This window comes from Poecilia reticulata, linkage group LG16 (genome assembly GCF_000633615.1).
Source record: "Poecilia reticulata strain Guanapo linkage group LG16, Guppy_female_1.0+MT, whole genome shotgun sequence".
Classification (NCBI taxonomy): Eukaryota; Metazoa; Chordata; class Actinopteri; order Cyprinodontiformes; family Poeciliidae; genus Poecilia; species Poecilia reticulata.
The window spans coordinates 22642175-22665030 of record NC_024346.1 but is presented as its reverse complement, the minus strand read 5'-3'; the positions used below and the strand labels follow the sequence as shown (position 1 = coordinate 22665030).

The window sequence follows — 22856 nt, the reverse complement described above, 5'->3', positions numbered from 1 at the left end:
TTGGTTTCTTTTTGAAGACAAGCCAGCCTGGGCAGATTTGGTTTTATGTGTTATATACATTTAGGTGAAATGGAAAAAGATGCATACTGTGTTTTTTGTTGTTTTCTTTTCTATCTTTAAGACATATTTGCAATCAAGAATAGACTTGTTCACTGATTAGAGTCTTGCTAGAAAATTAGATATTAAATATTGAAAATATTGGCCACTCTGCCCAGAGATATTGTTTTAGACTGCAATCAGTGGATTTCAGAGTTGATTAACACTTTGTGACTTGTGTTTGTTTTTTCCAGAACCAGCTGAAGACTTTCATGGATGATACATTTGAAAAAATTCAAAATACAGAAAGAGCTTTAAATGTGCTGGAAAAATTTGAAAGGTGCCTTGCGCTCACATTATCTTTTTATTTTGTTGCTTAGTTTTTAGGGCTGATTAAATGCAACTTGCCTTTATGTTTTTGTCCTACTGAAACACAGACTAGGCATTCCTGATCTTGGGATTAATGAAAAGTACCAACACATCTTGCAGAACTACGGTCGGGACCTTGAAATGGTTTCCAATGTCTATGCAGAGCAAAAATCGGACCCTCCTGTTGCTAGGAACATGCCACCAGTGGCGGCTCGGATCATGTGGGCTCGGCAGCTGTACAGCCGGATTCGAGCTCCCATGAATCTCTTTGAAAAGGTTTTACACAATTTAGAATTTATTAATAAAAGGTTTTGATTATTTTTATATGTTTCTTTAATTTTTTTTATTCTTAACTCAGCGTGAAGGTGTTCTTTCCACATCAGAGGCCAAGAAGATTATCAGGAACTTTAACAGGGTAGCAAGGATCCTGTTGGAGTATGAAATTATGTACCATCACAGCTGGATGACAAAGGTGCAATAAACTGACAATAAGAAAATAGTATTATTATCTGAAATGGTAATACCCTACTATTAAAAATTTTTGACAGACAAAAATATCTTCACAAACATGTTTTTCCACTTGTTTTTTTCTGACGACGCACGAAAATCGCATGCAGATGGAATATGCCAGGGCTGGCCTGAAGGCCTCTCTCTTGGTCAGATCTTCAGTGACTGGACAGCTGTATGTGAACTTTGACCCAGAAATACTTACGCAGATCAGGGAGACTGACTGCATGAAGCGGATGAATCTGGAGATCCCTCCCTTTGGTGTTTTGTTGCAGCAGAAACAGGATATACTCAAGAAACACTATGATAAATTACAGGTGAATATTCCACACAGAAGCATATCTCTTAAAAGACCTAGAACGTATAGAGGACATATTAGGAATTACATTAAAATGTCTTATTTTTAAACTTTTTATATATTTAAAAAAAGATAGTTGAAAATTGAGGACACTGCAGAAAACCAATCACAAAAAGCATAAATTTTATATCCATTTGTAGATTTTCAATTTCAGAATTTTAATATTGTTTTTTACCATGCCAAAAATATGAAAATATTTTTTTTTCACAGCTAATGTTGAGTGAAAACACCAGAGTGCGATCCAAGATTCAACCTGTATTTGAACAGCTGTCCTTGCCACATGTTGCTAAGGTGAGATGTTTCATTGACAGTAAGCTGAATAGTGTAAAATAATTTCAGTGGTTATCAGGCCTGTAAACGCCCATGTTTCAGACTTAGAAAACCAAACTCCAGACTTTTTCTGAACTTAGATGAATAGGTATTTAGGATAACACTGAATTGATCAGCCTGCTTGACATTCAGGCCCATTAAATCAATGTTAGTTTTACAGAAACTAATACCAATCAGAGTAGCATGAGAAAGGCTGATTAGAGCTGTTGTGTAAACATTTTGTTGGCCAATTATGAATTTCTGGTGGAGGTAATACATAGACGTTTCTTTCTGTAATCAGAAGCAAAGCAGAAAATTTGCATCTTAAATCGTCGTGTTTTGATCTGTGTAGATAGATTACGGCTTTCTAATTTTTGTAGCTCATCCTTCAGTCTTGTGACGCATTGTATTTAAATAATTACTGTAGTCAGGTTCCAGCTGTGCATTTCAACAAATGCATATAACACGAATTATAACACAGTTTTCCTTTTATTAATATGATTTTTTTGGGGGGGGAAAAAAAAATCATTAAAAAAAATCATTAAAAAAAACAAAAAACAGTCTATGCCACTAAGTACAGCTTACCAGAGGAAGTGCCTTTTATTAACCTACTTCCAATAGATCAAAAATGATTTTCACCTTTTTCTGGGATAAGTCATTGACACATTGTGGTATTGTTTTTGAAATGAAATGAATAAATCCACAGTTTGGTAAAAAAATAAATAAATTAAATAGCATTTGCCGTTTATTTCATAGGTGGATGAGAGTATTCAGCCAGGTTTGACCTTCCTCAGCTGGACGTCTCTGAGCATAGACAAGTATCTAAGCCGCATTGACAAAGCACTGGGTAAGCAAAAATTAAACGGAAAGTCCAGCCAGATCGATGCCTCATTTGCTGACACATAAGACATCTTGCAAGTCAGCACTGGCAGCCTGTTGTAAAATTTTAATTAATTGACTCTTTGTGTACACACAAGCAACTTAAACATACTATATTCTCCTGTTGTCTGTTTTCAGCTGTTTTATCTTTGGTATAACCCCAGTGCTCCCAAATCGTGATCTTTGATTCATATATTTCTTTCTGATTCAACTTCATCCCCAGCTGATTTGGAGCTGTTAATAGACAGAGTGAATGACTTGGTGGAGTTTAGAATAGATGCTGTACTGCAGGAGATGAGTGCAGCCACATTGTGTGTCCTGCCAGAAGACCAACCTGTCACCTGTGAAGAATTTGTGAAGACCACCAGGGTAAATAGACATGAATGGATGACATTTCTGTCACAAATTGTTTTTGCACAGTGAACCTACCATGTAGCTTTTGTAGCTCACTTGTGTTAAAATTGTAAAGATTTATGCAGTTTTCTAAAGCAAACTGTTGAAGAGCCCCATGACTCACACATCTATAGAACTGTTTTTCGTCTCAGACTTATACTTTTATTTTGCTGTGTGCATGTAGGACTTGTGCATAAAACAAGCTCAGAAGCTGCACCTTCAGAGCACACTCGTGGAAGAGGCTACCAATGAACTGATCAACATGCTGATGGAGTTTGACCACGGTCAGAAGGAGGAGGTGAAGGGCGTGGAAGAAAACGCTGGTGAGAGCAAGACCAAACATCACCTTGAACCTGAACTACTGTTGTCCCTGTTCTTCAGTAAAGTGATAGAAAAGACCTAACTTTGAAGTTAGGTCTGGATCAGTTATGATCCAGTTGAACATAACTGGATCAGAAGGCCGTTTCCTGCAACTGCAGTTGATGTTCACTGTATATGTGTTGTTTAGGTGAAGATGAACACCCCTCCGAAAGCCATCCCTTCTCCAGAAACACTTTGCTTCCTCATGCTACTTCAGGTCCTTCCTCTCCTTTAGGGAAGAGGAGGAAGAAGAAAGATTTGATGAAAGTAATGCAAGAGGAAGCACAGGAACTGCTTTCTTACTTCAACCACCGCAATGTGGAGGCTTTGCTCAAAGTGATATGCAATACCTTGGAGATGCTGCGCAAGCGCATCCATACCTCATCGCTTGGGCATTTCTTGGGTGGGTCTACTCAAATAAATGGTCTTTATTTTAAAGAGTAAATCAAGAAAAATACAGAATTAAAGCAGACACGACATGAATATATTAGAGCATATTTATTTGGATGATTTCAAAGAAATCTACTGCTGTAAAAAAGGTTTTAGTATTTTAAAACAAAGACAAAATAATTATGGAGTTACAATGTTGAAAAATTACCATGCTGCATTAGCAGCTTGTGCTTTACTAAAACAGCCTTTTTATATTCTTGATAGAATGTAGACTGTTGCTGTGTTCCTGTGTTCGTCAAAAGACAGCCAACATTTGCAAATCCAGCATGTTGTGTGACACATGGCAGCTTAATAATCGTAACTATTATTGCAGTTAAGCCCAAAATTATTCATACTCCTGGCATATTTAGGGTTCCTGGCATATTTAGGGTTAAACCTGTTTATAATTTATACCAATTAGTGTCTTCTTGCTGGAAGTTAAAACATTTTGGAGTGGCCCAGCAGGAGACTAAATTCAAAAGAGTATCTGTGAAGGGAATTACAGATTAGGGTGATTGTATGGAAACCTGTAGGGGAAACATGCAAAGATCTAGTTTGGTTGCTTCATTGGCAATAAAAAAATTTCCATTGAATTTTGAGAAGTGTCAATGCCATTTTTAAACAAAAGGTAAACGCCCATCCGCCCCAAAAAACAAAAATACTTTTTTTCCAAAACCGGTACTACTTTTACATTGTTTGATCTTTTGAGATATAACTTATGTATTTACAGAAAAAAGCTTCTTGGTTGACTGGGAACAATTTTTCATTTGTATGCCAGCGGTATGAATAATAACCTTAACTGTTCCATACATAATGAGTTCTTGTTTTCAATCTCATCCTATAATTGGTACTATCAAAGGTTATTTGTTGTTGCTTTCCCCACGCATGAATATATACAAATGAAACAAAGCCTCCTCCACACTTGGACTATTTTTTAAACACACATTTACACATGTGTGTTTATAGCCAAATATCACATCTAATATCTCCATATTTTTGAAACGTTTTATAAATTTGAAATGAGCTTTGTTGATAAAAAAAAAAAAAAAAATCTCAATGTAATGTTTCCCTATTCTGTCCCTCGTAGGTGAAAGTGCTGCACTGAGCCATGGGAAACACAGTGGTCAGCCGGCAATCTTCAGAGCCAATGTGACTCTCTCTATACCGAACATTGTTATGGTTCCAGGTCTGGAGGAGGTCCAGCAGGCTTTAAACAGGGCTGTTGAATGTGTGGTCAGTGTGAGCAAAGGAGTAGGTCAGTGGAGCAAAGAAAGAATCTCTAAGGTATGTTTACGTTAAAGTGACCATGACTGTGATCATGTAGAACAACTATAAACTGTTCATGTATTTTTTGTAGCTCGCGATGTTCTAGCCTAGTTAGCCAAGAAATCCCTGCAATATTTCCTTTTATTTTAATTTCACTTTATAGAAAAAAATGAATGAGAGACGGATGGCGGCTCTTAAACAAGACAGCTCTGAGAGTGAATCAGACGATGAAGCAACGACACACAGGAGTGTGACTGGTATGAAGGAGACTTCTGCTCGCCCGACTGACCTTCACCCATTCAGCTTTTCAGGGATTCATTCTGACATTTATTCATCTTATCAAGCTTACGATGTGCATTGTTTTCTTATTTCACACTTTCGTAGAGCAAATCATGTGATTGACTAGACAGAGATGTGTTGATGGAAGTGACACAATCCATCAAAAATGACTTTTCAAAATGTTAACTCTACCTCAGATACACCAGACTCAATGGAATTAGTAAAATAAAACATTGTAACATGTTTACATACGTCTTACGTTTCCTCACAGATGTATTCACGCATACGTCCTCTTTAATAATGAATAAGATCATATATTTTTCAGATGGCACCAGCTCAGAGATTTCAGCATCGGTGATTCAAGCTATTCCATTCCAAGCAAGAAATTATTACAAGAGTGTATCTGAGAACAAGGAGATAGTTAAGTTGGTGTCTGTTCTCAGCAGCTCAATCACCTCAACTAAGAAGGTAGATGGTCTTCAGTGTTTATTCTTATAGAAAACGATCTCAGTTGTTTTCTACACGCCTTTGTAAGCATTTAAAAGGCAAATGCATATATTAGACGTTTGCCAAAATGAAGTTGCAGTTCAACTTTTCATTAAAGTCAGTGTTATGTATATATAGGTTTATAACACTTTTTTTTTCAAATCAGTATTTAATCCTGCTTAGTAGTATTGTGATAAAAAAATTGCTTGCTTGTTTTGTATGTTGCATCAGTTTTTCTAGAAAGAGACTCTTACGCTGAGAAAACCAAATAATCAACGTGAGAAATATTGACAGGAACTCTTGTTACCCACGTATTTAGTTGTTTTTACATGTTTGGTTTTGTTTTGCAGGAAGTAGAAGCTGCTCTTGATCGTTTCGGCAGTTACCATCACATCTGGAGAAAAGATCGTGAAGACACTTTGAAAAAGTATTTTTCCATTAGAGAATAACCTTTAATTACTGTTCTGTTAAAAATATTGAAACAGAAATTTCTTGATTTTTTTATTTTATTTATCAGATTTATCCAGGGAAGCCCTTTCCTCTCAGATTTTGAGAGCCAGATAATTTTTTATCGGGATCTCGAACTCAAAATAAACTCTGAACCAGAGTACATCACTATTGGAGCCTTAGCTTTATTCACAGGTGAGATCAAGTTATCAGCTGTATAAACCTGCCCCCCGCCCCCCCCCCAAAAAAAAAAAACAAACAACTTTACATTGAAAATTAAACCGAGCTCTAGTTGCTCACTCTGTTTGTTTTTTACAAGCATTCCTGAAGATGTCCCTCACAGCTGAAACTAAGAACTGGATGGTGGACTATGGGCTGTATTGTAACAGGAAATATCGCGCAGACATGGAGCAGATCTTTGCTTTTGTTGAAGAAGCAGGAAAGAAACTGAATCGGCAGATCAAAGACCTGGACGATATTCGCATCGCAATGGCTGCACTCAAAGAAATTAGAGAGCATCAGATAAATATTGATTTTGAAGTAGGACCAATAGAGGTAAACCGTACACCATTCTGACATGACTCTGTGGAAAAGCACTTCATTAGAATATGCTCAGAGACAAAAGCTTAAATATGTAGGTTCTAAATAAGGATGAAAATTACTCAAATGTGGCCAATATTGATTTTGGGTTGTTCTTTGGTCTTGTTCTTTCGCATTTATTTACAGTATACAGCAAGCTAATCAAGAGCTGCACAAATAGATGCACTGATTAAATAATGTTTTATTTGTAAGGACTGTGTCACTATGGCAGGGTTCATAAACTGTTTTAGTTAAAACTATTCCCCTTGTTTACTCTCCTCACAGGAGTCCTATGCTATGCTTCATAAATATGGTCTGTCAGTTGCCAAGGAGGAGGTTGATAAGGTGGACACTCTGCGTTACACCTGGGAAAAGCTCTTGTCCCGAACAACTGAGGTGCAAAACGAATTGGTTGCCTTGCAACCGCACTTCCGAGAAGAACTTGTCAGCAATGTCGAGACCTTTCAGGAGGACTGCCAACACTTCTATCAGGAATATGAGAAGGTAAAAAAATGACTGTGTTGTTCTCAATGATCAGGTTGTTTTTTTAAAAGTGCCACAGATTGTGAAGGTTTGCTTGATTACACAGCTGCTACTCAAATATTGGAGCAATGACCCAATAATAATGATGCTGCTGAAGAGTAGATCTCCCAGGTGCTTAATACTAAAAGTGAAACTGAGGGGCATGGCCTACTTGCTGATTAATGTGGCTAATAACTGTGTGAACAATTGAGTCACTCACAGAGCATTGAACATTTATTTGAATATAGTTAGTTCAGGGAAAAAAGTTGAAACGGTGACGTCACATCAAAAGTCACATACTCCATCATGATGCAGTTGAACACTGTGAATATTGCATGTTTTATCCCAACACACAAAAACTAATCAAATCAGGAACTGATGAAGTGCCAGGATTTGATGTTCCTAAAAATCTAATTAATTTTCTTACCTTTTCAGCAAATGTTTTTTTTTTGTTGGGCTTCAGCTTGTTGCTCATTACAATAGTAGAAACTGAACTAAACGTTTTTCTCTCTCTCTCTAGGATGGGCCGATGGTAGAGGGTTTGGCTCCTCAGGATGCCAGTGACAGACTGATCATGTTCCAGGTTTGTTTTTACTGTTTGGGTGTAAATTACATAGTAGATGTGTCAGAATTAGTTTGAAATGGAGGGCAATATTTGATGCACTTACTGACAAAACCAGTCACATGATAATTCTAAAAAACAAAGATGGCATTTACACAAATACTTTTTGTATTGACCATTAATGACAAACATGGTTGCTTTTTGTTGTGTGTATGCAAACATATTTGGAACATTGTGCGTTTTAATTCATATCTGAAATTGAACAAGTCATTCCTGGTGAATACATTTTATACAATATTACATTAAGATGCTAGACAGTCGCACAATAGGTTTTGTTGCTGTTTTTCATTTTTAGAATCGATTTGACAATCTATTCCGGAAGTACATAACTTTTACTGGAGGAGAGGAGCTCTTTGGACTTCCGGTTACACCACACCCTCAACTGCTGGAGATCAAGAAACAGCTGGTCCTGCTACAGAAGCTCTATGGCCTGTACAACAATGTCATTGAAACAGTCAATGGATACTATGACATCCTTTGGGCTGACATCAACATCGAGAGGATTAATAATGAGCTGCTAGACTTTCAGACAAGGTTAAACTTTTTTTTTTCTTAGCTTTGAACCTAAAACTTCTCAATGATCTGATGTTCCACTACAAATAAAACATAAGAGAATGCTTCTCTACTGAGCCTGAACCTTTGCTGCCTATATTGTGGATGTGTTGATTGTAAAGAACTTTGCAAAAACCAACTTGTTGCATTCTTTGCTTTAAGTTCTCAAAAACATTTTGAGCCTATTTACGTGTGTATTTTATTTGTGTGGCTATAAAATACACACGTAAATGTGTATTTACATTTACGTGTGCTTCAGTATACTGCTTCAGTATACTGAAGCAGTATACTGAAGCTATACTGCTTCAGTATAGCTTCTGAAGCAGAAGCTATACTGAACTTTAATAACAAGACCATTTATTCATTTATAGTTTCATACCTACTAAAACTGTGATGGCAATTAAAATTGATAAATACTTTGTAGTCTTGCGATCACTTTTGTATTTTGTCATAACATGAACAAAGTGAGTCACAACAGATGTTAAATCTGCTCAACAAATAGATGCCGCAAGCTTCCTCGCGGTCTGAAGGAGTGGCAGGCGTTTTTGGATCTGAAGAAAACTATCGATGACTTCAGCGAGTGCTGCCCCCTGCTGGAACTCATGACTAACAAAGCCATGATGTCGCGCCACTGGAAGAGAATCACAGAAGTTAGTCAAAAATGGAGCACCAAGTTTTTCTACAAATGTTTCATTTAAATTTAGATCAATCAAACACGCATTGTTTGGCTGAAATTAACTTTAATCTGCTCTTTATTTTGTTTTTATCTCTCAGGTTACTGGCCACACATTTGAGGTTGAATCTGAGACATTTAAGCTACGTAACATTATGGAGGCTCCTCTGCTGAAGTTTAAGGAAGAAATTGAGGTAAGCTGAAGTTTACTTTTTATGTAAAGAAAACTTAGAGTGGGTGTATTCAGAAAAAAAAAAAAAAAAAAAAAAAAAACTCAAAGTACTCATTCAGTAACTTTTTGCATCAATCAATACATTTATATTTGATTGGTTTTGCTTCTAAGACATTTTAACTTCCCAAAAAACTTAGCCTAGCTGTTCGGGATAATGATGTCATTACTTAATCTGTCCGTTTATGGCCATTGCATTGGCCACAAAGGGCTTTTATTGAGTACTTAAAATAATCTGAAAACTGCATTTTGAATTTGCTCAGGTTGTCTTGACTTACAGGTGTTTGGTTATTTGAAAATTCTAAGTAACAAGAAAGCAGCATCTAAAACATCTAATATTTTACTTATTGCTGTAAAAGAAAGTAACAATGAAGATGCTCCTCCTGTTAACAGCAATGATAATTTATCACTAAATATGTTTTAGTGATAAAACATATTTAGTTTTATCACTAAAACTAAATATGTTTTAGTGATAAAACACTTAAACATATTTTTAGTGTTTTAGGGTTAGGGTTAATGCAACTAATCACTAATGCAAACATGCATTAGTGATAATGCAAACATGCATTATCACAATGCATGTTTGCATTGATGCATATTTGCATATCTTTTGCATATCTTTTCAAATTAAAAATCTTGGTAAAGATTTTTACTTTAACCACATGCACTGTATCCTGTGTTTTAATTGATGATTCATTTGCATTTATGTCATAACATCTATCTTGGCGTTCCACGCGAAGGATATCTGCATCAGTGCTGTTAAAGAGCGAGATATTGAGCAGAAACTGAAGCAGGTGATTGCTGAGTGGGACAACAAGACATTTACGTTTGCCAACTTCAAGACGAGAGGCGAGCTGCTTCTGAGAGGAGACAGCACATCAGAAATTATTGCCAGCATGGAGGACAGCTTGATGATTTTGGGGTCTCTCATGAGCAATCGGTATGTCACTCACACCTCTCATAAGTTGTTACTGCGAATACTTATGCAAGTTAAATACAATTTTGTACAAATTTTCTGCCTCCATAATTTTAAGAAACGTAAGAGGATTTTGGTGTGACCTAAAAAGCCACCACTATGACACTGCATGGTTTTTATGCAAATTCAATTTCCCCCACAGGTACAACACCCCATTTAAGGCCCAGATCCAGAAGTGGGTTCAGAACCTATCTAACACCACTGATATTATCGAACACTGGATGACAGTCCAGAATTTATGGATCTATCTGGAGGCTGTGTTTGTAGGTGGAGACATTGCTAAACAGCTGCCTAAGGTAAAAATATTGTTTCCAGGTGATAGTTCCAACTATTTTAATACAGAATGACTAAATATACCTTTATTTATTTTTTTGTCATATGTACAGTCCATTTACTCTCTCTTTCTTGTTATGTCCAATTTTTTTTCTTTTGTATTTTATTGTAGGAAAAACTCCTACTTCAGAATCAGTGGAAAAAATAGACTTTGACATTTTGTGTGAATAATCTCATTAAAATAGTAAAATGCATCAGTCAGAATTTTGCTTTTGGAAAGCTTTGAGCTACCAACCATTAGCCAGTTATATCTCTTTAATAGCTATATTACATGTTCAATTCAGTTCATTTCTATAACCTATTCATAAAAAAACTTTGCAAAAAATGATTTCAATTCAATCACACATACTTTTCAACTGATCCGAGTTATCAAACATTACAGTAAGCTCAGCTAATGATATTAAAATGAATTGTTTTAGGAAGCAAAGCGTTTCTCAAACATTGATAAGTCTTGGGTGAAGATCATGATGCGCACTCATGAAATGCCCAATGTTGTGCAATCCTGTGTTGGAGATGAGACGATGGGCCAGCTGCTTCCTCACCTGCTGGAGCAGCTGGAGATCTGTCAGAAGTCACTTACAGGGTGAGCCCAATTTACTCAGCTAATATGGAGGCTGGTTTGGGAGGCAAATGTTTCAAAACATCTGAATTGTGCAAGAGAGTGGTTCAAAAATGGAGGTGATTTTATTAACTGGATTGTTGTTGCAGTTATTTGGAGAAGAAGCGACTGCTTTTTCCACGTTTTTTCTTCGTCTCTGACCCTGCCTTGCTGGAGATTCTGGGCCAAGCCTCTGACTCCCACACTATCCAGGCTCACCTTCTCAATGTCTTTGACAACATCAAAACTGTTCGCTTCCACGACAAGGTGATTTAAATAGTTTTATAATGGCACCATGTATGAATGTTTTGTTGTATTATTACTCTATCTAGCCGACCACTGTTACACAACACTGTCGTTGTTTGTATATCACATACGTAGCTTTGCAGTCGGACTGGAGGAACAGAAATTTTTGAGTCTTATAGCACTAAATTGATTTGGGTACTACTTGACAGAGTTAATTTTTTCCACCAGTCTCGGTGACAATGTGTTCCTCAGTGTGGTGTCCCACAGGGCTCAATTCTAGGCGCCTTTCCTGAAAAATAACCCTGGTTTAAACTTTCTACATCTTTACATCTGACCTGTCCAGCGTGTTCCTCAGTCTTCTTAGTGTTCATATAGATTCTTTACAGTTTAGAAGCGATGTGACATCTGAAGGTTATTGGTCACACTGGATAGTGCTGCACATAAATCCTCAAAAAATAAAGGCTTTTGTATGCAAAAAAAGAGGTTTACATGCTTTTGCATGCATAGAGTGTTAAGAAAACAACTACATTCTTCATAACTAACTCATGTAGTAAAACAGCTTGTATAATGCACAAATTCTATAGAAATTGATTATAGAGAATAAAGAGAAAATGTGCGTTAAAACATGTCTTTATGAAATATAATTCATCTGTCTCAGATATATGACCGGATTCTTGCTGTGTCATCGCGTGAGGGGGAAACTGTGGAGCTGGAGCGTCCTGTCATGGCTGAAGGGAATGTTGAAGTGTGGCTGAATGCTCTGCTGAAGGAGTCCCAGTGGTCATTGCACCTGGTGATCCGACAGGCTGCTCTGTCCATCCAGGACTCTGGCTTCCAGCTTATCGAATTCTTAAACTCTTTCTCTGCTCAAGTAAGTTAAAGCACAATCATTTTTAGATAAATGCTGAACCCCAAAATCACACCCTAGGACGCTACATTTATATAAAATATACAAAAGGTGATTTTCCTTTTCTTTTTAACTATGTCACTTGCACTTCTTTAAGAATATAATATTCTTGGTGCAGGTGGGCTTGCTTGGTATCCAAATGATATGGACAAGAGACGCTGAAGAGGCTCTTACCAATGCCCGATATGATCGCCGCATTATGTCAAAAACCAACCAGCTTTTCTTGGATTTGCTCAACACACTAATTGACATGACCACAAGAGATCTGGAAGCTGTAGAGAGGACCAAATACGAGACCCTCATAACGATCCATGTTCACCAGAGGGACATATTTGATGATCTGGTGAGTAATAATGGATTTATAAAAGCAAAGTAAACTCAGTTCATTTACAGGGCAGGCCATAAAGTATACTCAACTATGTGTGTAATTAGAACAGATTGCTGAAGACATCCACAACTCTTCAGAACTGACGTGAACATTGTCTATTCAGACTCCTAATGGCTCTGTTGGCAGTCTACCAAATGTAACTGTAAAAGAGGAAGGTTTCTGTCAAGATACCGCAAGGCATTATTAATGGCTCTAGGTAATGGTAAAACACATAGAAAGGACTGCCTTTCTATTGTTGCTAACTACACGCTAAATTACTGCAGTTTTACAGGATATATTGAATTTTTTTACTAAGACTTTCTTTTATTACTTTTATTGAATGAAACTAATGTATGTATTCATGTCATCTGTCTGACTTAAATTATATTCATCAAATTCATATAAAGAATACTTTATTGCAAAGAGAGAGGTTGTCATAACTCCAAGTATCTTCAAAGAGTTGTTGTGGATGCTGATGGTGTAATGACCAATCACTGTCCAGGCAGCACAGATGATGTTCTTTAATTTGGTCGAATAAAGGTTATAAATAAATTATTCTCTATAACTGTTGCCTCTCATTTACCTCTGATTTACTTTCACACAACTTTGCCCTGAATCTTTCTATTTTTATCATTTATTTCTCACAACGCTTTCTCGGGCTTCCTGCCTTTCCTCCAGTCTCACATCACATTACCTTAAGCCTGAAGGTCTACAACAGTGTTTTTTCTTTATTTCGCTTTTTGTGACATTTTCACTATCATTTCATGTCTGATCCCTTTGTCTTTTTGTTGTTTCCTTTACCCTCACAGTGCCGGTTGCATGTCAAAAGCCCCACTGACTTTGAGTGGCTGAAGCAGTGCCGTTTCTACTTCAATGAGGACTCAGACAAGATGATCATCAACATCACCGATGTATGCTTTGTTTACCAGAATGAGTTCCTGGGTTGCACAGAAAGACTTGTCATTACACCTTTGACTGACAGGTAAAAGTACACAAATGAAATGAGACACACACTCACAAATATATTAAGAGATATGATATGTAGCCAAAACTATTACAAATTCAAACCGGAGTCATCAGATAGTTTTGGCTGCATAATATCTGTTTTTATCCACATACTGTCAGTCGATAGCAGACATCAAATGTCACGTTTGACAGGTGAATGACAGCACGACCGAGAAAAACAATTACTGAGAGAAAAGTTAAACAAAAGTATAAAGATAAAAACTCATGGCTAACTCAAAAGCATCAATCTTCTAACATGTTACTACGGGATAACCAGACGACAAGAAAGCATTTGAGGGGACAAAGGAGTGTGGACGATTAGAAGAGATATGCTCCAACTATATTCTCCAACCTTGTGGAATGGTATTGGAGAGGTGCTGTACGAAACAGTTATTCCTCCATTGAATAATTGTTTTAAAATTAAAGGTTAGATTTTTCTTGAATTTTCATTGAGAGATTATTCCACTCCAGTAAGTTATTAATTTATCTGAAGGATTTTTACGCATCTTTGTCAAGGGTGCAAACATATTTGCATAGCATATGCCAGCCAATCAGTGATGTTGACAGAAATCAAAAAGTTTGACCTTTGGTGTGGTGCTAAAAGCTCTTATAATTTTTGACAGATCAGGGGAAAAAAACAAAAACTTCCAAGAGGTTTTTTAAGAGTGGTGTAATATTTGCAATCATTTAAACATGTTAAATGTTGAACCGTTTAAAAATGAGAAAACTGGGGAAATTAATTATAGGTTACTGTTGGGCATTATTTTATGGTGATCACCACCCCTGTCACTGGCAGACAAGGTGACTGACAGAGAGAGACAGGAAAGCAATTAGACCAAGCAGGGGAAGCAGTAATGCACCAACAAGCACCAGACTAACTACCAAAAGCACAGCGGGAGAGAAAGACAGTCAGAGAAAAATGTAAGGAGACTCAGAAAGAAACATGGGACAAGACAGTGAGACAAAGATGTGAAAGGACAGCAGCATGGAGGGAACTACAAGCAGACATCTGACAGTAGCTCTCCAAAGAAGTGACACAAGGGCCTCGTGGCCGGAAGCACCAAAGCAGCTCTGATGCTTTTATTTCTTCTGGTACTTTATTTTATTGCCTTGGCCAGTATCTTATTCATTTTCCCCATTTGTGTTCTGCTCTATTGTTTTCCTCATTGTGACAGCCACTGTTTATTGTTAACATCATCTCCCTGTTCCTCATTTTTCCTTCAACTCTTTCAGTTTATAAAGGTACATTTATAATGGGAGAAAACAGGTTTGGATAAGAAGATCATAAAAAAAGAAACTGTTTTATGCAGTTTTACAAAATATATTTCTAGAGATCATTTGTAGTAGATTGTAATTATCTTTTGGCAAATATTTGACATTTAGCATTCCTGTGGAGGATCATTATTTGAGTGATTTTAACCAAAGCGAAGAGAAAAAAGTGTTTTTAAGTGTGCATTATCTTTTGATTGTAAAAGCTTTCTTTACTGGGAAAATTGACACTTGTTTATTTGTGTTTGCCGTTTTTTGCTCAGATGTTACATCACCTTAGCTCAGGCTCTTGGTATGAGCATGGGTGGAGCTCCTGCTGGTCCTGCAGGCACAGGTAAGACTGAAATAACAGCATGGTTACAGACATGGCACTGTGATAAACACAAAGATCTAGTCTGCACAATGTGTTATCAGTGAGGAAGGTCCTTGATTATTCTTAGGGAAGGTTTAGTGGAATTAAATCTAGGATGGGCAAATCTCTAAAACAATTATTCTCTTCAGAAAGCCCATTAATTGACTGCGCACTATTTGTTTGAAGAACTTTCAAAAGAAAAGGTAATTTGGAGATAGACCTGTAAGTAGTAAGAGCTGTTGGATTTAGTGCTGTTTTCTTCTCTATTGCTGCATATTTAAAATCCCTAGGGACCACACCCTATAGCAAACTAATTTACCAGTTTGAGAATCAGAGTTGCAATTGTGAGTAAAACCTTTTTAATTAGTCAGTTAGGGACAGTATCGTCCGGAGGCTGCGTGGGCTTGAAATGACCAACAATCACTTGTAGTGAGAACGCTGTCACAAGCTCAAACTTGTTAAAGACAGCAGAGCAGGGAACTGAGATTGAGGGATTGTGAGCAAAAAGAGAGATTTGAGCTCTGGCAAAGGAGACCTTCTGTATACATATATATAAAGTGCAGAAAGACTTCACAGACACAAGGGAGGGCTCAGTGCAGTCAGACTGAGACACATAGAGAACAGATTCAATAGTCTTCGATAGAACATAGTCATTGCAACAGTTTGACATAAAAATGACACAAAACAGTTTTCTTTTGCCGTCTTTTACAGTTTTTTTTTTTTTAATTACACCTTTTCAGGCAAACTATTTGTAAAAACATCACTTTTTTTGCTCAACTTTGAGTTGGTTGAGCACAAAAAACAATGAAATACATAGAAGTTTTTGGTTGTAAGTTCACAAAACGTGAATAATGTCAAATGGCATAAATACTTGTGAACCCTCTTGTGTATTTCAATTTTTGGAAGTGAGTTATTTTATTTTTCTTATTAGGTAAGACTGAGACCATAAAGGACATGGGTCGCTGTCTGGGCAAATATGTTGTGGTCTTCAATTGCTCTGACCAGATGGATTTCAGAGGCTTGGGAAGAATATTCAAGGGTAAATATTACAAAGCTGAATAATGCATGTAATAGTTAAAAAGGTTTCCAAATTTATTTATTTATTTTTTTTTACAAATGACTTTTAATAATAACAACAGAATGACTAAGCTCTGTGTTATTTCTAGGTCTGGCTCAGTCTGGTTCTTGGGGATGCTTTGATGAATTCAATCGCATTGACCTCCCTGTTCTGTCGGTGGCAGCCCAGCAGATTGCAATAGTTCTTACATGCAAAAAAGAGCGCCGCAAAAACTTTGTCTTCACTGATGGAGACAATGTTGACATGAATCCTGAGTTTGGCATCTTCCTTACCATGGTAGGTAAAACTACCGAACTTGATAATGTCAGCGATCCCTTGTGACTCAGTTCAACAAGGCGTTATCTGGCAAGTCAACTGAAAAAGATCAGTGACTAAATTTCTTATAGTGCTCTGGCTTACTCAAACTCAGCTGTCTGCTAACCTAACTTTTTTGTCCTTTTCAATCTGTCTGATTTGATCAATGTCCAGCTTGGTATTGATCCTGCTCTGTTTTGCAGTCCAGGCAGATCTTTTCTGTTGAACTCCCTCCCTAAGGCAAGCTATGCTTCTTTGTGGGAGAACATAAAGTAAGGCATGAAGCCAAATAATAATGCTATAAATTGCTACTATAACTTCTGATTGTTAGCATTTCCAAAGAATTGTCGTGGATTTTACTCTCCATAATAATTTACCTTTTAACTGGTTTAGGGGATGTGAAGTTAGAATTAGAATATATTTTATAATCCCTTCACAAAACGAGGAATGTTTTGTGATACATGTTTTCAGTTGATTCTCTTAACTACAGTCCATGTAGAAATTAAATTTGAAATTCAAGCTTTGTTTATGGATTTGGCTGAAGACTTTTGAGCAGTAAAAGTAAAGAAAATATGCCCCCTTTAAATTGTTGCATGGTTGGCCAGAATTAAACAATTCCATAACTTAAAAGCTGAATTAACAGCATAAATTCAAATTTTATTCCACCCCGGAGGCACGGCCTTCATTTGAAATTATACGATCAATAACAAACTGAGGGACTGAATGAGAAATGAGTAGTTTTAAATAGGTCTTAGTTTCTGTCACATTTAAACAGGGTCCACCATTTTTTTGCAGACTCAATACATCTTATTAGATAAACACAGCAGCATTAGTGTGGTTAAAGATAACTTTATGTCTTCCTTGCTCTTTCTCTCTTGCTCTGTGTGTGTGTGCGTGTGTGTGCGTGTGTGCGCGTGCGTGCGTGCGTGTGTGTGTGTGTGTGTGTGTAATAATCAAAGACAAGTTATGTAAAAAAAAAAAAAGAAGATGCTTTAAGTTGTGTCCTTTGGGAATAAAAGCCAGAACACTAGCTAGAAGAAACTGGATTTCCGGGATTCAAAAATTGTATCTTCATCCTTGATTACATAAGCTCTATGATGAAGACTTTGTGTGTTGTTATATATGGAGCTCTCCACATTTACTAGTGGTTTGGATAAATATGTGCCAAAAAATTGTAAAGTAACTTCAAAATTTATTGCAGTCACTCAACCTCACTCTGAAAAATGGCACATATCCACCCTATCGAGTACATTTTTGTTATTGCTATAAACCACAGCAGGTGGGACCACCAATAAATCTTATAATTGTGGCTGAACCATTTTAGAATTTATGCTTTAAGTATTTTAAGTTAATTGGTCTATTGGAGCTTTTTATTTACACTATTAATATGACATTGAGGGTAATTTCTCTTAGTATATCTTTAAAATGGGAAACTGTCTTATGACTTGCCATTCAGTTTTAGGCAAGTCATAAGACAGTTACTGCTTAACAAACTTTGTCAGATTATTAATTAAAAAGTTTAAGGTAATGGGAACTGACATACCTGGTATCATGTACAGTGAGGAGAAGTAAGAGAGGTAAAAACAAAAGCTCAACAATTTCCTAATAGAGAATAATTGTGGGCTTTTTTTGTTGGGAGAACATGCTATTGCAATAAAAGATGAGTTTATTTGAAGATTTTTTTGAATATCTTTACCAAGGGTCCAATAATTTTAAGGGGTTTATAAATGGTAAAATGCATTGCTATACATAGAGAATGTAATTCAATATGTAAGTATTAAGCTCCCTATTTTGATGCTTGTATTGTTCCTATATCCGTACAATTTTGTTGTTGTTGTCTTTACCATTAAGATCTGAAATATATATATATTTTATTGTATATCCATGTATATAACATTATTCACTCTTGGTTTACGGATTCTTTTTGTTCTGTATAACTAGAACCCGGGTTATGCAGGTCGCCAGGAGCTTCCAGAAAACCTAAAAATCAACTTCCGATCTGTAGCCATGATGGTTCCTGACCGCCAGATCATTATTAGAGTAAAACTGGCCAGTTGTGGATTTATAGACAACATGGAGTTGGCTCGCAAATTCTTCACGCTTTACAAGTTGTGTGAAGAGCAGCTTTCGAAACAGGTAAAAAGTTGTACAAGCCATGCCAAAGGTGAATGAAAGACTTTACATAACATTTGTCATATGTGGTCAATATTGGTTATCTTTTTCTAATTCATAATATTTTGCCATTTACATGTGATTCAAGAAGGGTAAAAGATCTTGACTGAATATAGAAACTGCTTAAAATTTTGAAGGTACTATTACTCATGATTATAATTAACATCTGCTCTGCATAACAGCCGTTTTTTGTCATTGCTCAGGTTCACTATGACTTTGGCCTACGAAACATCCTGTCAGTGCTGCGCACACTGGGGGCAGCCAAGCGGGCAAACCCCACTGACACAGAGTCCACCATTGTCATGAGGGTTCTGAGAGACATGAACCTGTCCAAACTGGTCAGTTTGGAAAGAACCCAGTAAATATTGTAGTAGCTGAAATATGTTATTTTTTATTTGAACAACATTGGAGAAAAAAACTTAAGAAAAAATGTTTTTCATGAACAAAACATAAATATTTGTTGCTGTTGAGTAAATGTAGATGATTTTATGTTTTTTTTTTTTTTTTATAAGATTGATGAAGATGAGCCCCTATTTCTGAGCTTGATTGAAGACCTCTTTCCTGGCATCAAGCTTGATAAAGTGGGCTACCCTGACCTAGAAGTTGCCATTGACAAACAGGTAGGAGGGTAAAGCAAGGAGTTTGTTTCTAGGCACTGAAAAGTAACATTTTTAAGGAAAAAGTTGAGATAAGTATTAAAGGAATAAGGGGATTGTAAAACAAGACACTGAAAAAGAAAACTAAAGGCAGGAGGAATAAAGAGGCTGAGTGAATTGTAAGACCACTGTACTTCCCATGTCATCCTTAAGGGCATCAAAACACTATAGCACCCAAAGGGATGCAATGACGCCATGTGTCAAGGAACTTAGTCTCTTCACAAAAACTAAGTACAGGGGGAATCATTTAGAGATACAATAAAATGTTAAGTCTGAAAATGTTCCCTTTTAATGTGTGTATTCCATGGATTACAGTTTTTGTCATTGTTGCTGCAAAAATGTCAACTTCTCAGTGAATTAGAATTTTTAATACAATAACAAATGATAATGCCATCATCTAAAACACATAATCTACACACAGTTTAAGTTATTGCTCACTTTTTGCTGCTGCAGGTTGAAGATGCAGGTCTGATCTGCCATTCTCCCTGGAAGCTAAAGGTTATTCAGCTGTTTGAGACCCAGAGAGTTCGACATGGTATGATGGCCCTCGGACCAAGCGGAGCAGGAAAAACCACCTGTATACATACCCTGATGAAAGCTATGACAGGTGAGATTTTGTAACACCTACTATACTGGTTAACTGATGAAGTTTTTGACTTTTGTGTTTTCACTTTTTTCTGCCATCATTTTTCTTTCTTTGATGTCGCACTTAATCCAGTTGCTTATATTAACTATTCTTAAATTTTTTAACATATCCTTTCTTGGAAATTTCCAAACTATTCATGTAACATGAGTAATCAATTGCCATGTTGATATGCTGAATGAGTTGAATTGTATAGAGACCCACATGTCTCTTGTGGGCAAAAAAACCTGTTACTTCAAAGTTTAGCATACAGGAAACCATCAGTGCTTTATAACTACAGAAAAGTAATTGGTCAGCATGTTCTCCGTGCAGAGTGTGGTCAACCGCACAGAGAAATGCGTATGAACCCCAAAGCCATCACTGCTCCTCAGATGTTTGGAAGACTGGATGTAGCCACGAATGACTGGACTGATGGCATCTTTTCTACACTTTGGAGGAAAACTTTGAGAGCAAAAAAAGGTCAGGTTATTTTGTCATGCAAAAATAATTTCCCTTATTGACAGTTCAGAAACTGTTGAGGAGCCCAACACCATGTTGCTCCTTGTACCCTAAGAGCCTTTGATAGTGCATTAAATTGTCCAAGAAAAGAAAAGACTAAAATACATTAAATTGACCAGCAGGGCCGAACTTACCAGGGTAGTACCCCAGATCCCATAGGTTTTGGGGCCTCTCAGATATTTTGTTTTTGAATAGGTGAAACATGTTATTTATGTAATTGTATTCACACAAGCACATATTTTTCTTTTAGGAGAGCACATTTGGATCGTACTGGATGGACCTGTTGATGCCATTTGGATTGAAAACTTAAACTCTGTTTTGGACGACAATAAAACTCTGACATTGGCAAATGGAGACCGCATACCGATGGCGCCCAACTGCAAGGTGGTTTTTGAGCCACATAACATTGACAATGCTTCTCCAGCCACCGTGTCACGTAATGGCATGGTGTTCATGAGCTCCTCAGTTCTCAGCTGGAGCCCCATTCTGGAGGTAAATTATTTATCTTGAATTGTATTTTCCAAAGCAACTTAAACCCTTTCTACTGAATGATTGTAGAATTTCAGATTAGACATATCAGATCTTTAAGATGATAGAAAGGCAATTGTAGCTCAAATAGCCACTCGTTACAACACACATTTCACACCATGGAGATGCAGTCAACAAATCTGCTGCAACTGCTTGATGCTGTCATGTTTAATATAGATCCAAATTACTCAGGATTGTTTTCTGATTCTTCATAGGATCTATACCACAAATAATTAAGGCAGTTCTGAGGACCAAACAGGTTCCAGGCCAGTACTGCGAGCGTTTACCTAAAAAAGTGACTGAGTGTAGAAAGTGTGCTGCTTGGCTTATACAAACCAGCTTTTGGAGCTGCACTTTTTAAATACACAAAAATAAAATCAGACAACAGTTTTATAAACAGTTAAGGGCATATTTATCCAAAGTGTATACACTGACATTTTTGAGCTAATATGAATAACAATTTTCAAATTTCTACAATGTCAACCACTCATATCTATGTGTTTACTCCTACCAGGGTTGGTTGAAGAAACGCTCTCCGCAGGAGACAAAGGTACTGAGAAAGCTGTTCTCTTCTTCCTTCTCTGAGCTGTACCGCTTCAGCTTGCAGTCATTGGAGTTCAAGATGGAAATGTTGGAGGCCTTTGTCATCATGCAATGCATAAACATGCTGCAGGGACTTATTCCCCCAAAGGTAATATACATTTTAAAATATAACCACAGTGTACATATTTTTAAGTTTCTGTTAAAGCTCAACAGCTAAGTCACAGAAACCATCTAACTCCAGTTAGATGATTTACTTGTAGTAAAGATAATTTTCAAGCAGTCGGATGAAAAATAAAAGAAAGAAATTCAGCTTTTTTTTTTAGGAACAAAAAGATAAACCACCAGTGGGACAGAACCGCCTGAGGACTTGAGAGAGAAGATTATGTCAAACCGCAGATCTGAGAATCTATGATGAAATATCTGCAGAAGTGGCAATACTCAGACAAACAACATCTTCATTACTGAATGTTCCAATGTGATGAAACTAAGATGAAACGTTTTTAACACAAACCTAATAGAAAATGTGAAGAAAGCCACACTTATCTTCATGCAGGAATAATGGGTTGCATTAATTTTTTTATACTGGTAAGAGAAAACAGAAGAGAGGTGTAAACATAAAATCAGATAAGCTTCTTAAGTTCACCTTAAAAATTGTTGATTCTCTGCCATCTGTTCGTTTTGGGGAAATCCTTGGAGAAATCACTCAGCTCAAATTTACCTTTTGCCCTAGATGACCATCTTTCAGCAAAACTTAAATTAATCATATGCTTAGCATCCCATATTTAGATCTTTAATTGAGCAGTAACGTCAAAAAATGTAACAATTCCTTAATAACAAACAGCATGGGACACTTGATAATGATTTATTTTCATTATCAAATTATCATTAGGCTTGTGTTTACCAGCCATGGTCCCAAGGGCACTCTTCACTCTAGATTATAGATTTCCACTTTGTTTAGCACAAATGATTAACATAAACGGCTCAATTTTTGTCTAAACTAAAACGGAAACCTGTGCCATTTCTGTATTGCTTTCGAAGTAGTTCAATCACCAGATGGCAGTGGCTTGTTTGTTTAGGACTCCTTTTTACAATAAAG

At 36.8% G+C, this 22856-nt stretch overlaps 1 protein-coding gene across 1 annotated transcript in view; it reads left to right on the top strand.

The window, feature by feature from the left end:
• Nucleotides 1-22856, top strand: part of dnah5 (dynein, axonemal, heavy chain 5) — a 91091-nt gene that overhangs the window by 20926 nt on the left and 47309 nt on the right. The window contains exons 14-50 of the mRNA XM_017309635.1: nt 291-376; nt 474-681; nt 764-877; nt 1023-1229; nt 1481-1561; nt 2336-2426; nt 2682-2827; nt 3036-3174; nt 3360-3614; nt 4728-4924; nt 5070-5163; nt 5511-5653; nt 6022-6098; nt 6189-6313; nt 6438-6673; nt 6983-7201; nt 7740-7802; nt 8137-8375; nt 8896-9043; nt 9168-9260; nt 10036-10235; nt 10414-10567; nt 11024-11187; nt 11313-11469; nt 12107-12319; nt 12474-12698; nt 13532-13704; nt 15260-15330; nt 16280-16387; nt 16515-16702; nt 18662-18856; nt 19096-19230; nt 19405-19512; nt 20002-20155; nt 20504-20650; nt 20940-21181; nt 21732-21908. Of these exons, the coding sequence (XP_017165124.1) occupies nt 291-376; nt 474-681; nt 764-877; nt 1023-1229; nt 1481-1561; nt 2336-2426; nt 2682-2827; nt 3036-3174; nt 3360-3614; nt 4728-4924; nt 5070-5163; nt 5511-5653; nt 6022-6098; nt 6189-6313; nt 6438-6673; nt 6983-7201; nt 7740-7802; nt 8137-8375; nt 8896-9043; nt 9168-9260; nt 10036-10235; nt 10414-10567; nt 11024-11187; nt 11313-11469; nt 12107-12319; nt 12474-12698; nt 13532-13704; nt 15260-15330; nt 16280-16387; nt 16515-16702; nt 18662-18856; nt 19096-19230; nt 19405-19512; nt 20002-20155; nt 20504-20650; nt 20940-21181; nt 21732-21908 (5772 nt within the window). The remainder of the gene's footprint in view (nt 1-290; nt 377-473; nt 682-763; nt 878-1022; nt 1230-1480; nt 1562-2335; nt 2427-2681; nt 2828-3035; nt 3175-3359; nt 3615-4727; nt 4925-5069; nt 5164-5510; nt 5654-6021; nt 6099-6188; nt 6314-6437; nt 6674-6982; nt 7202-7739; nt 7803-8136; nt 8376-8895; nt 9044-9167; nt 9261-10035; nt 10236-10413; nt 10568-11023; nt 11188-11312; nt 11470-12106; nt 12320-12473; nt 12699-13531; nt 13705-15259; nt 15331-16279; nt 16388-16514; nt 16703-18661; nt 18857-19095; nt 19231-19404; nt 19513-20001; nt 20156-20503; nt 20651-20939; nt 21182-21731; nt 21909-22856) is intronic.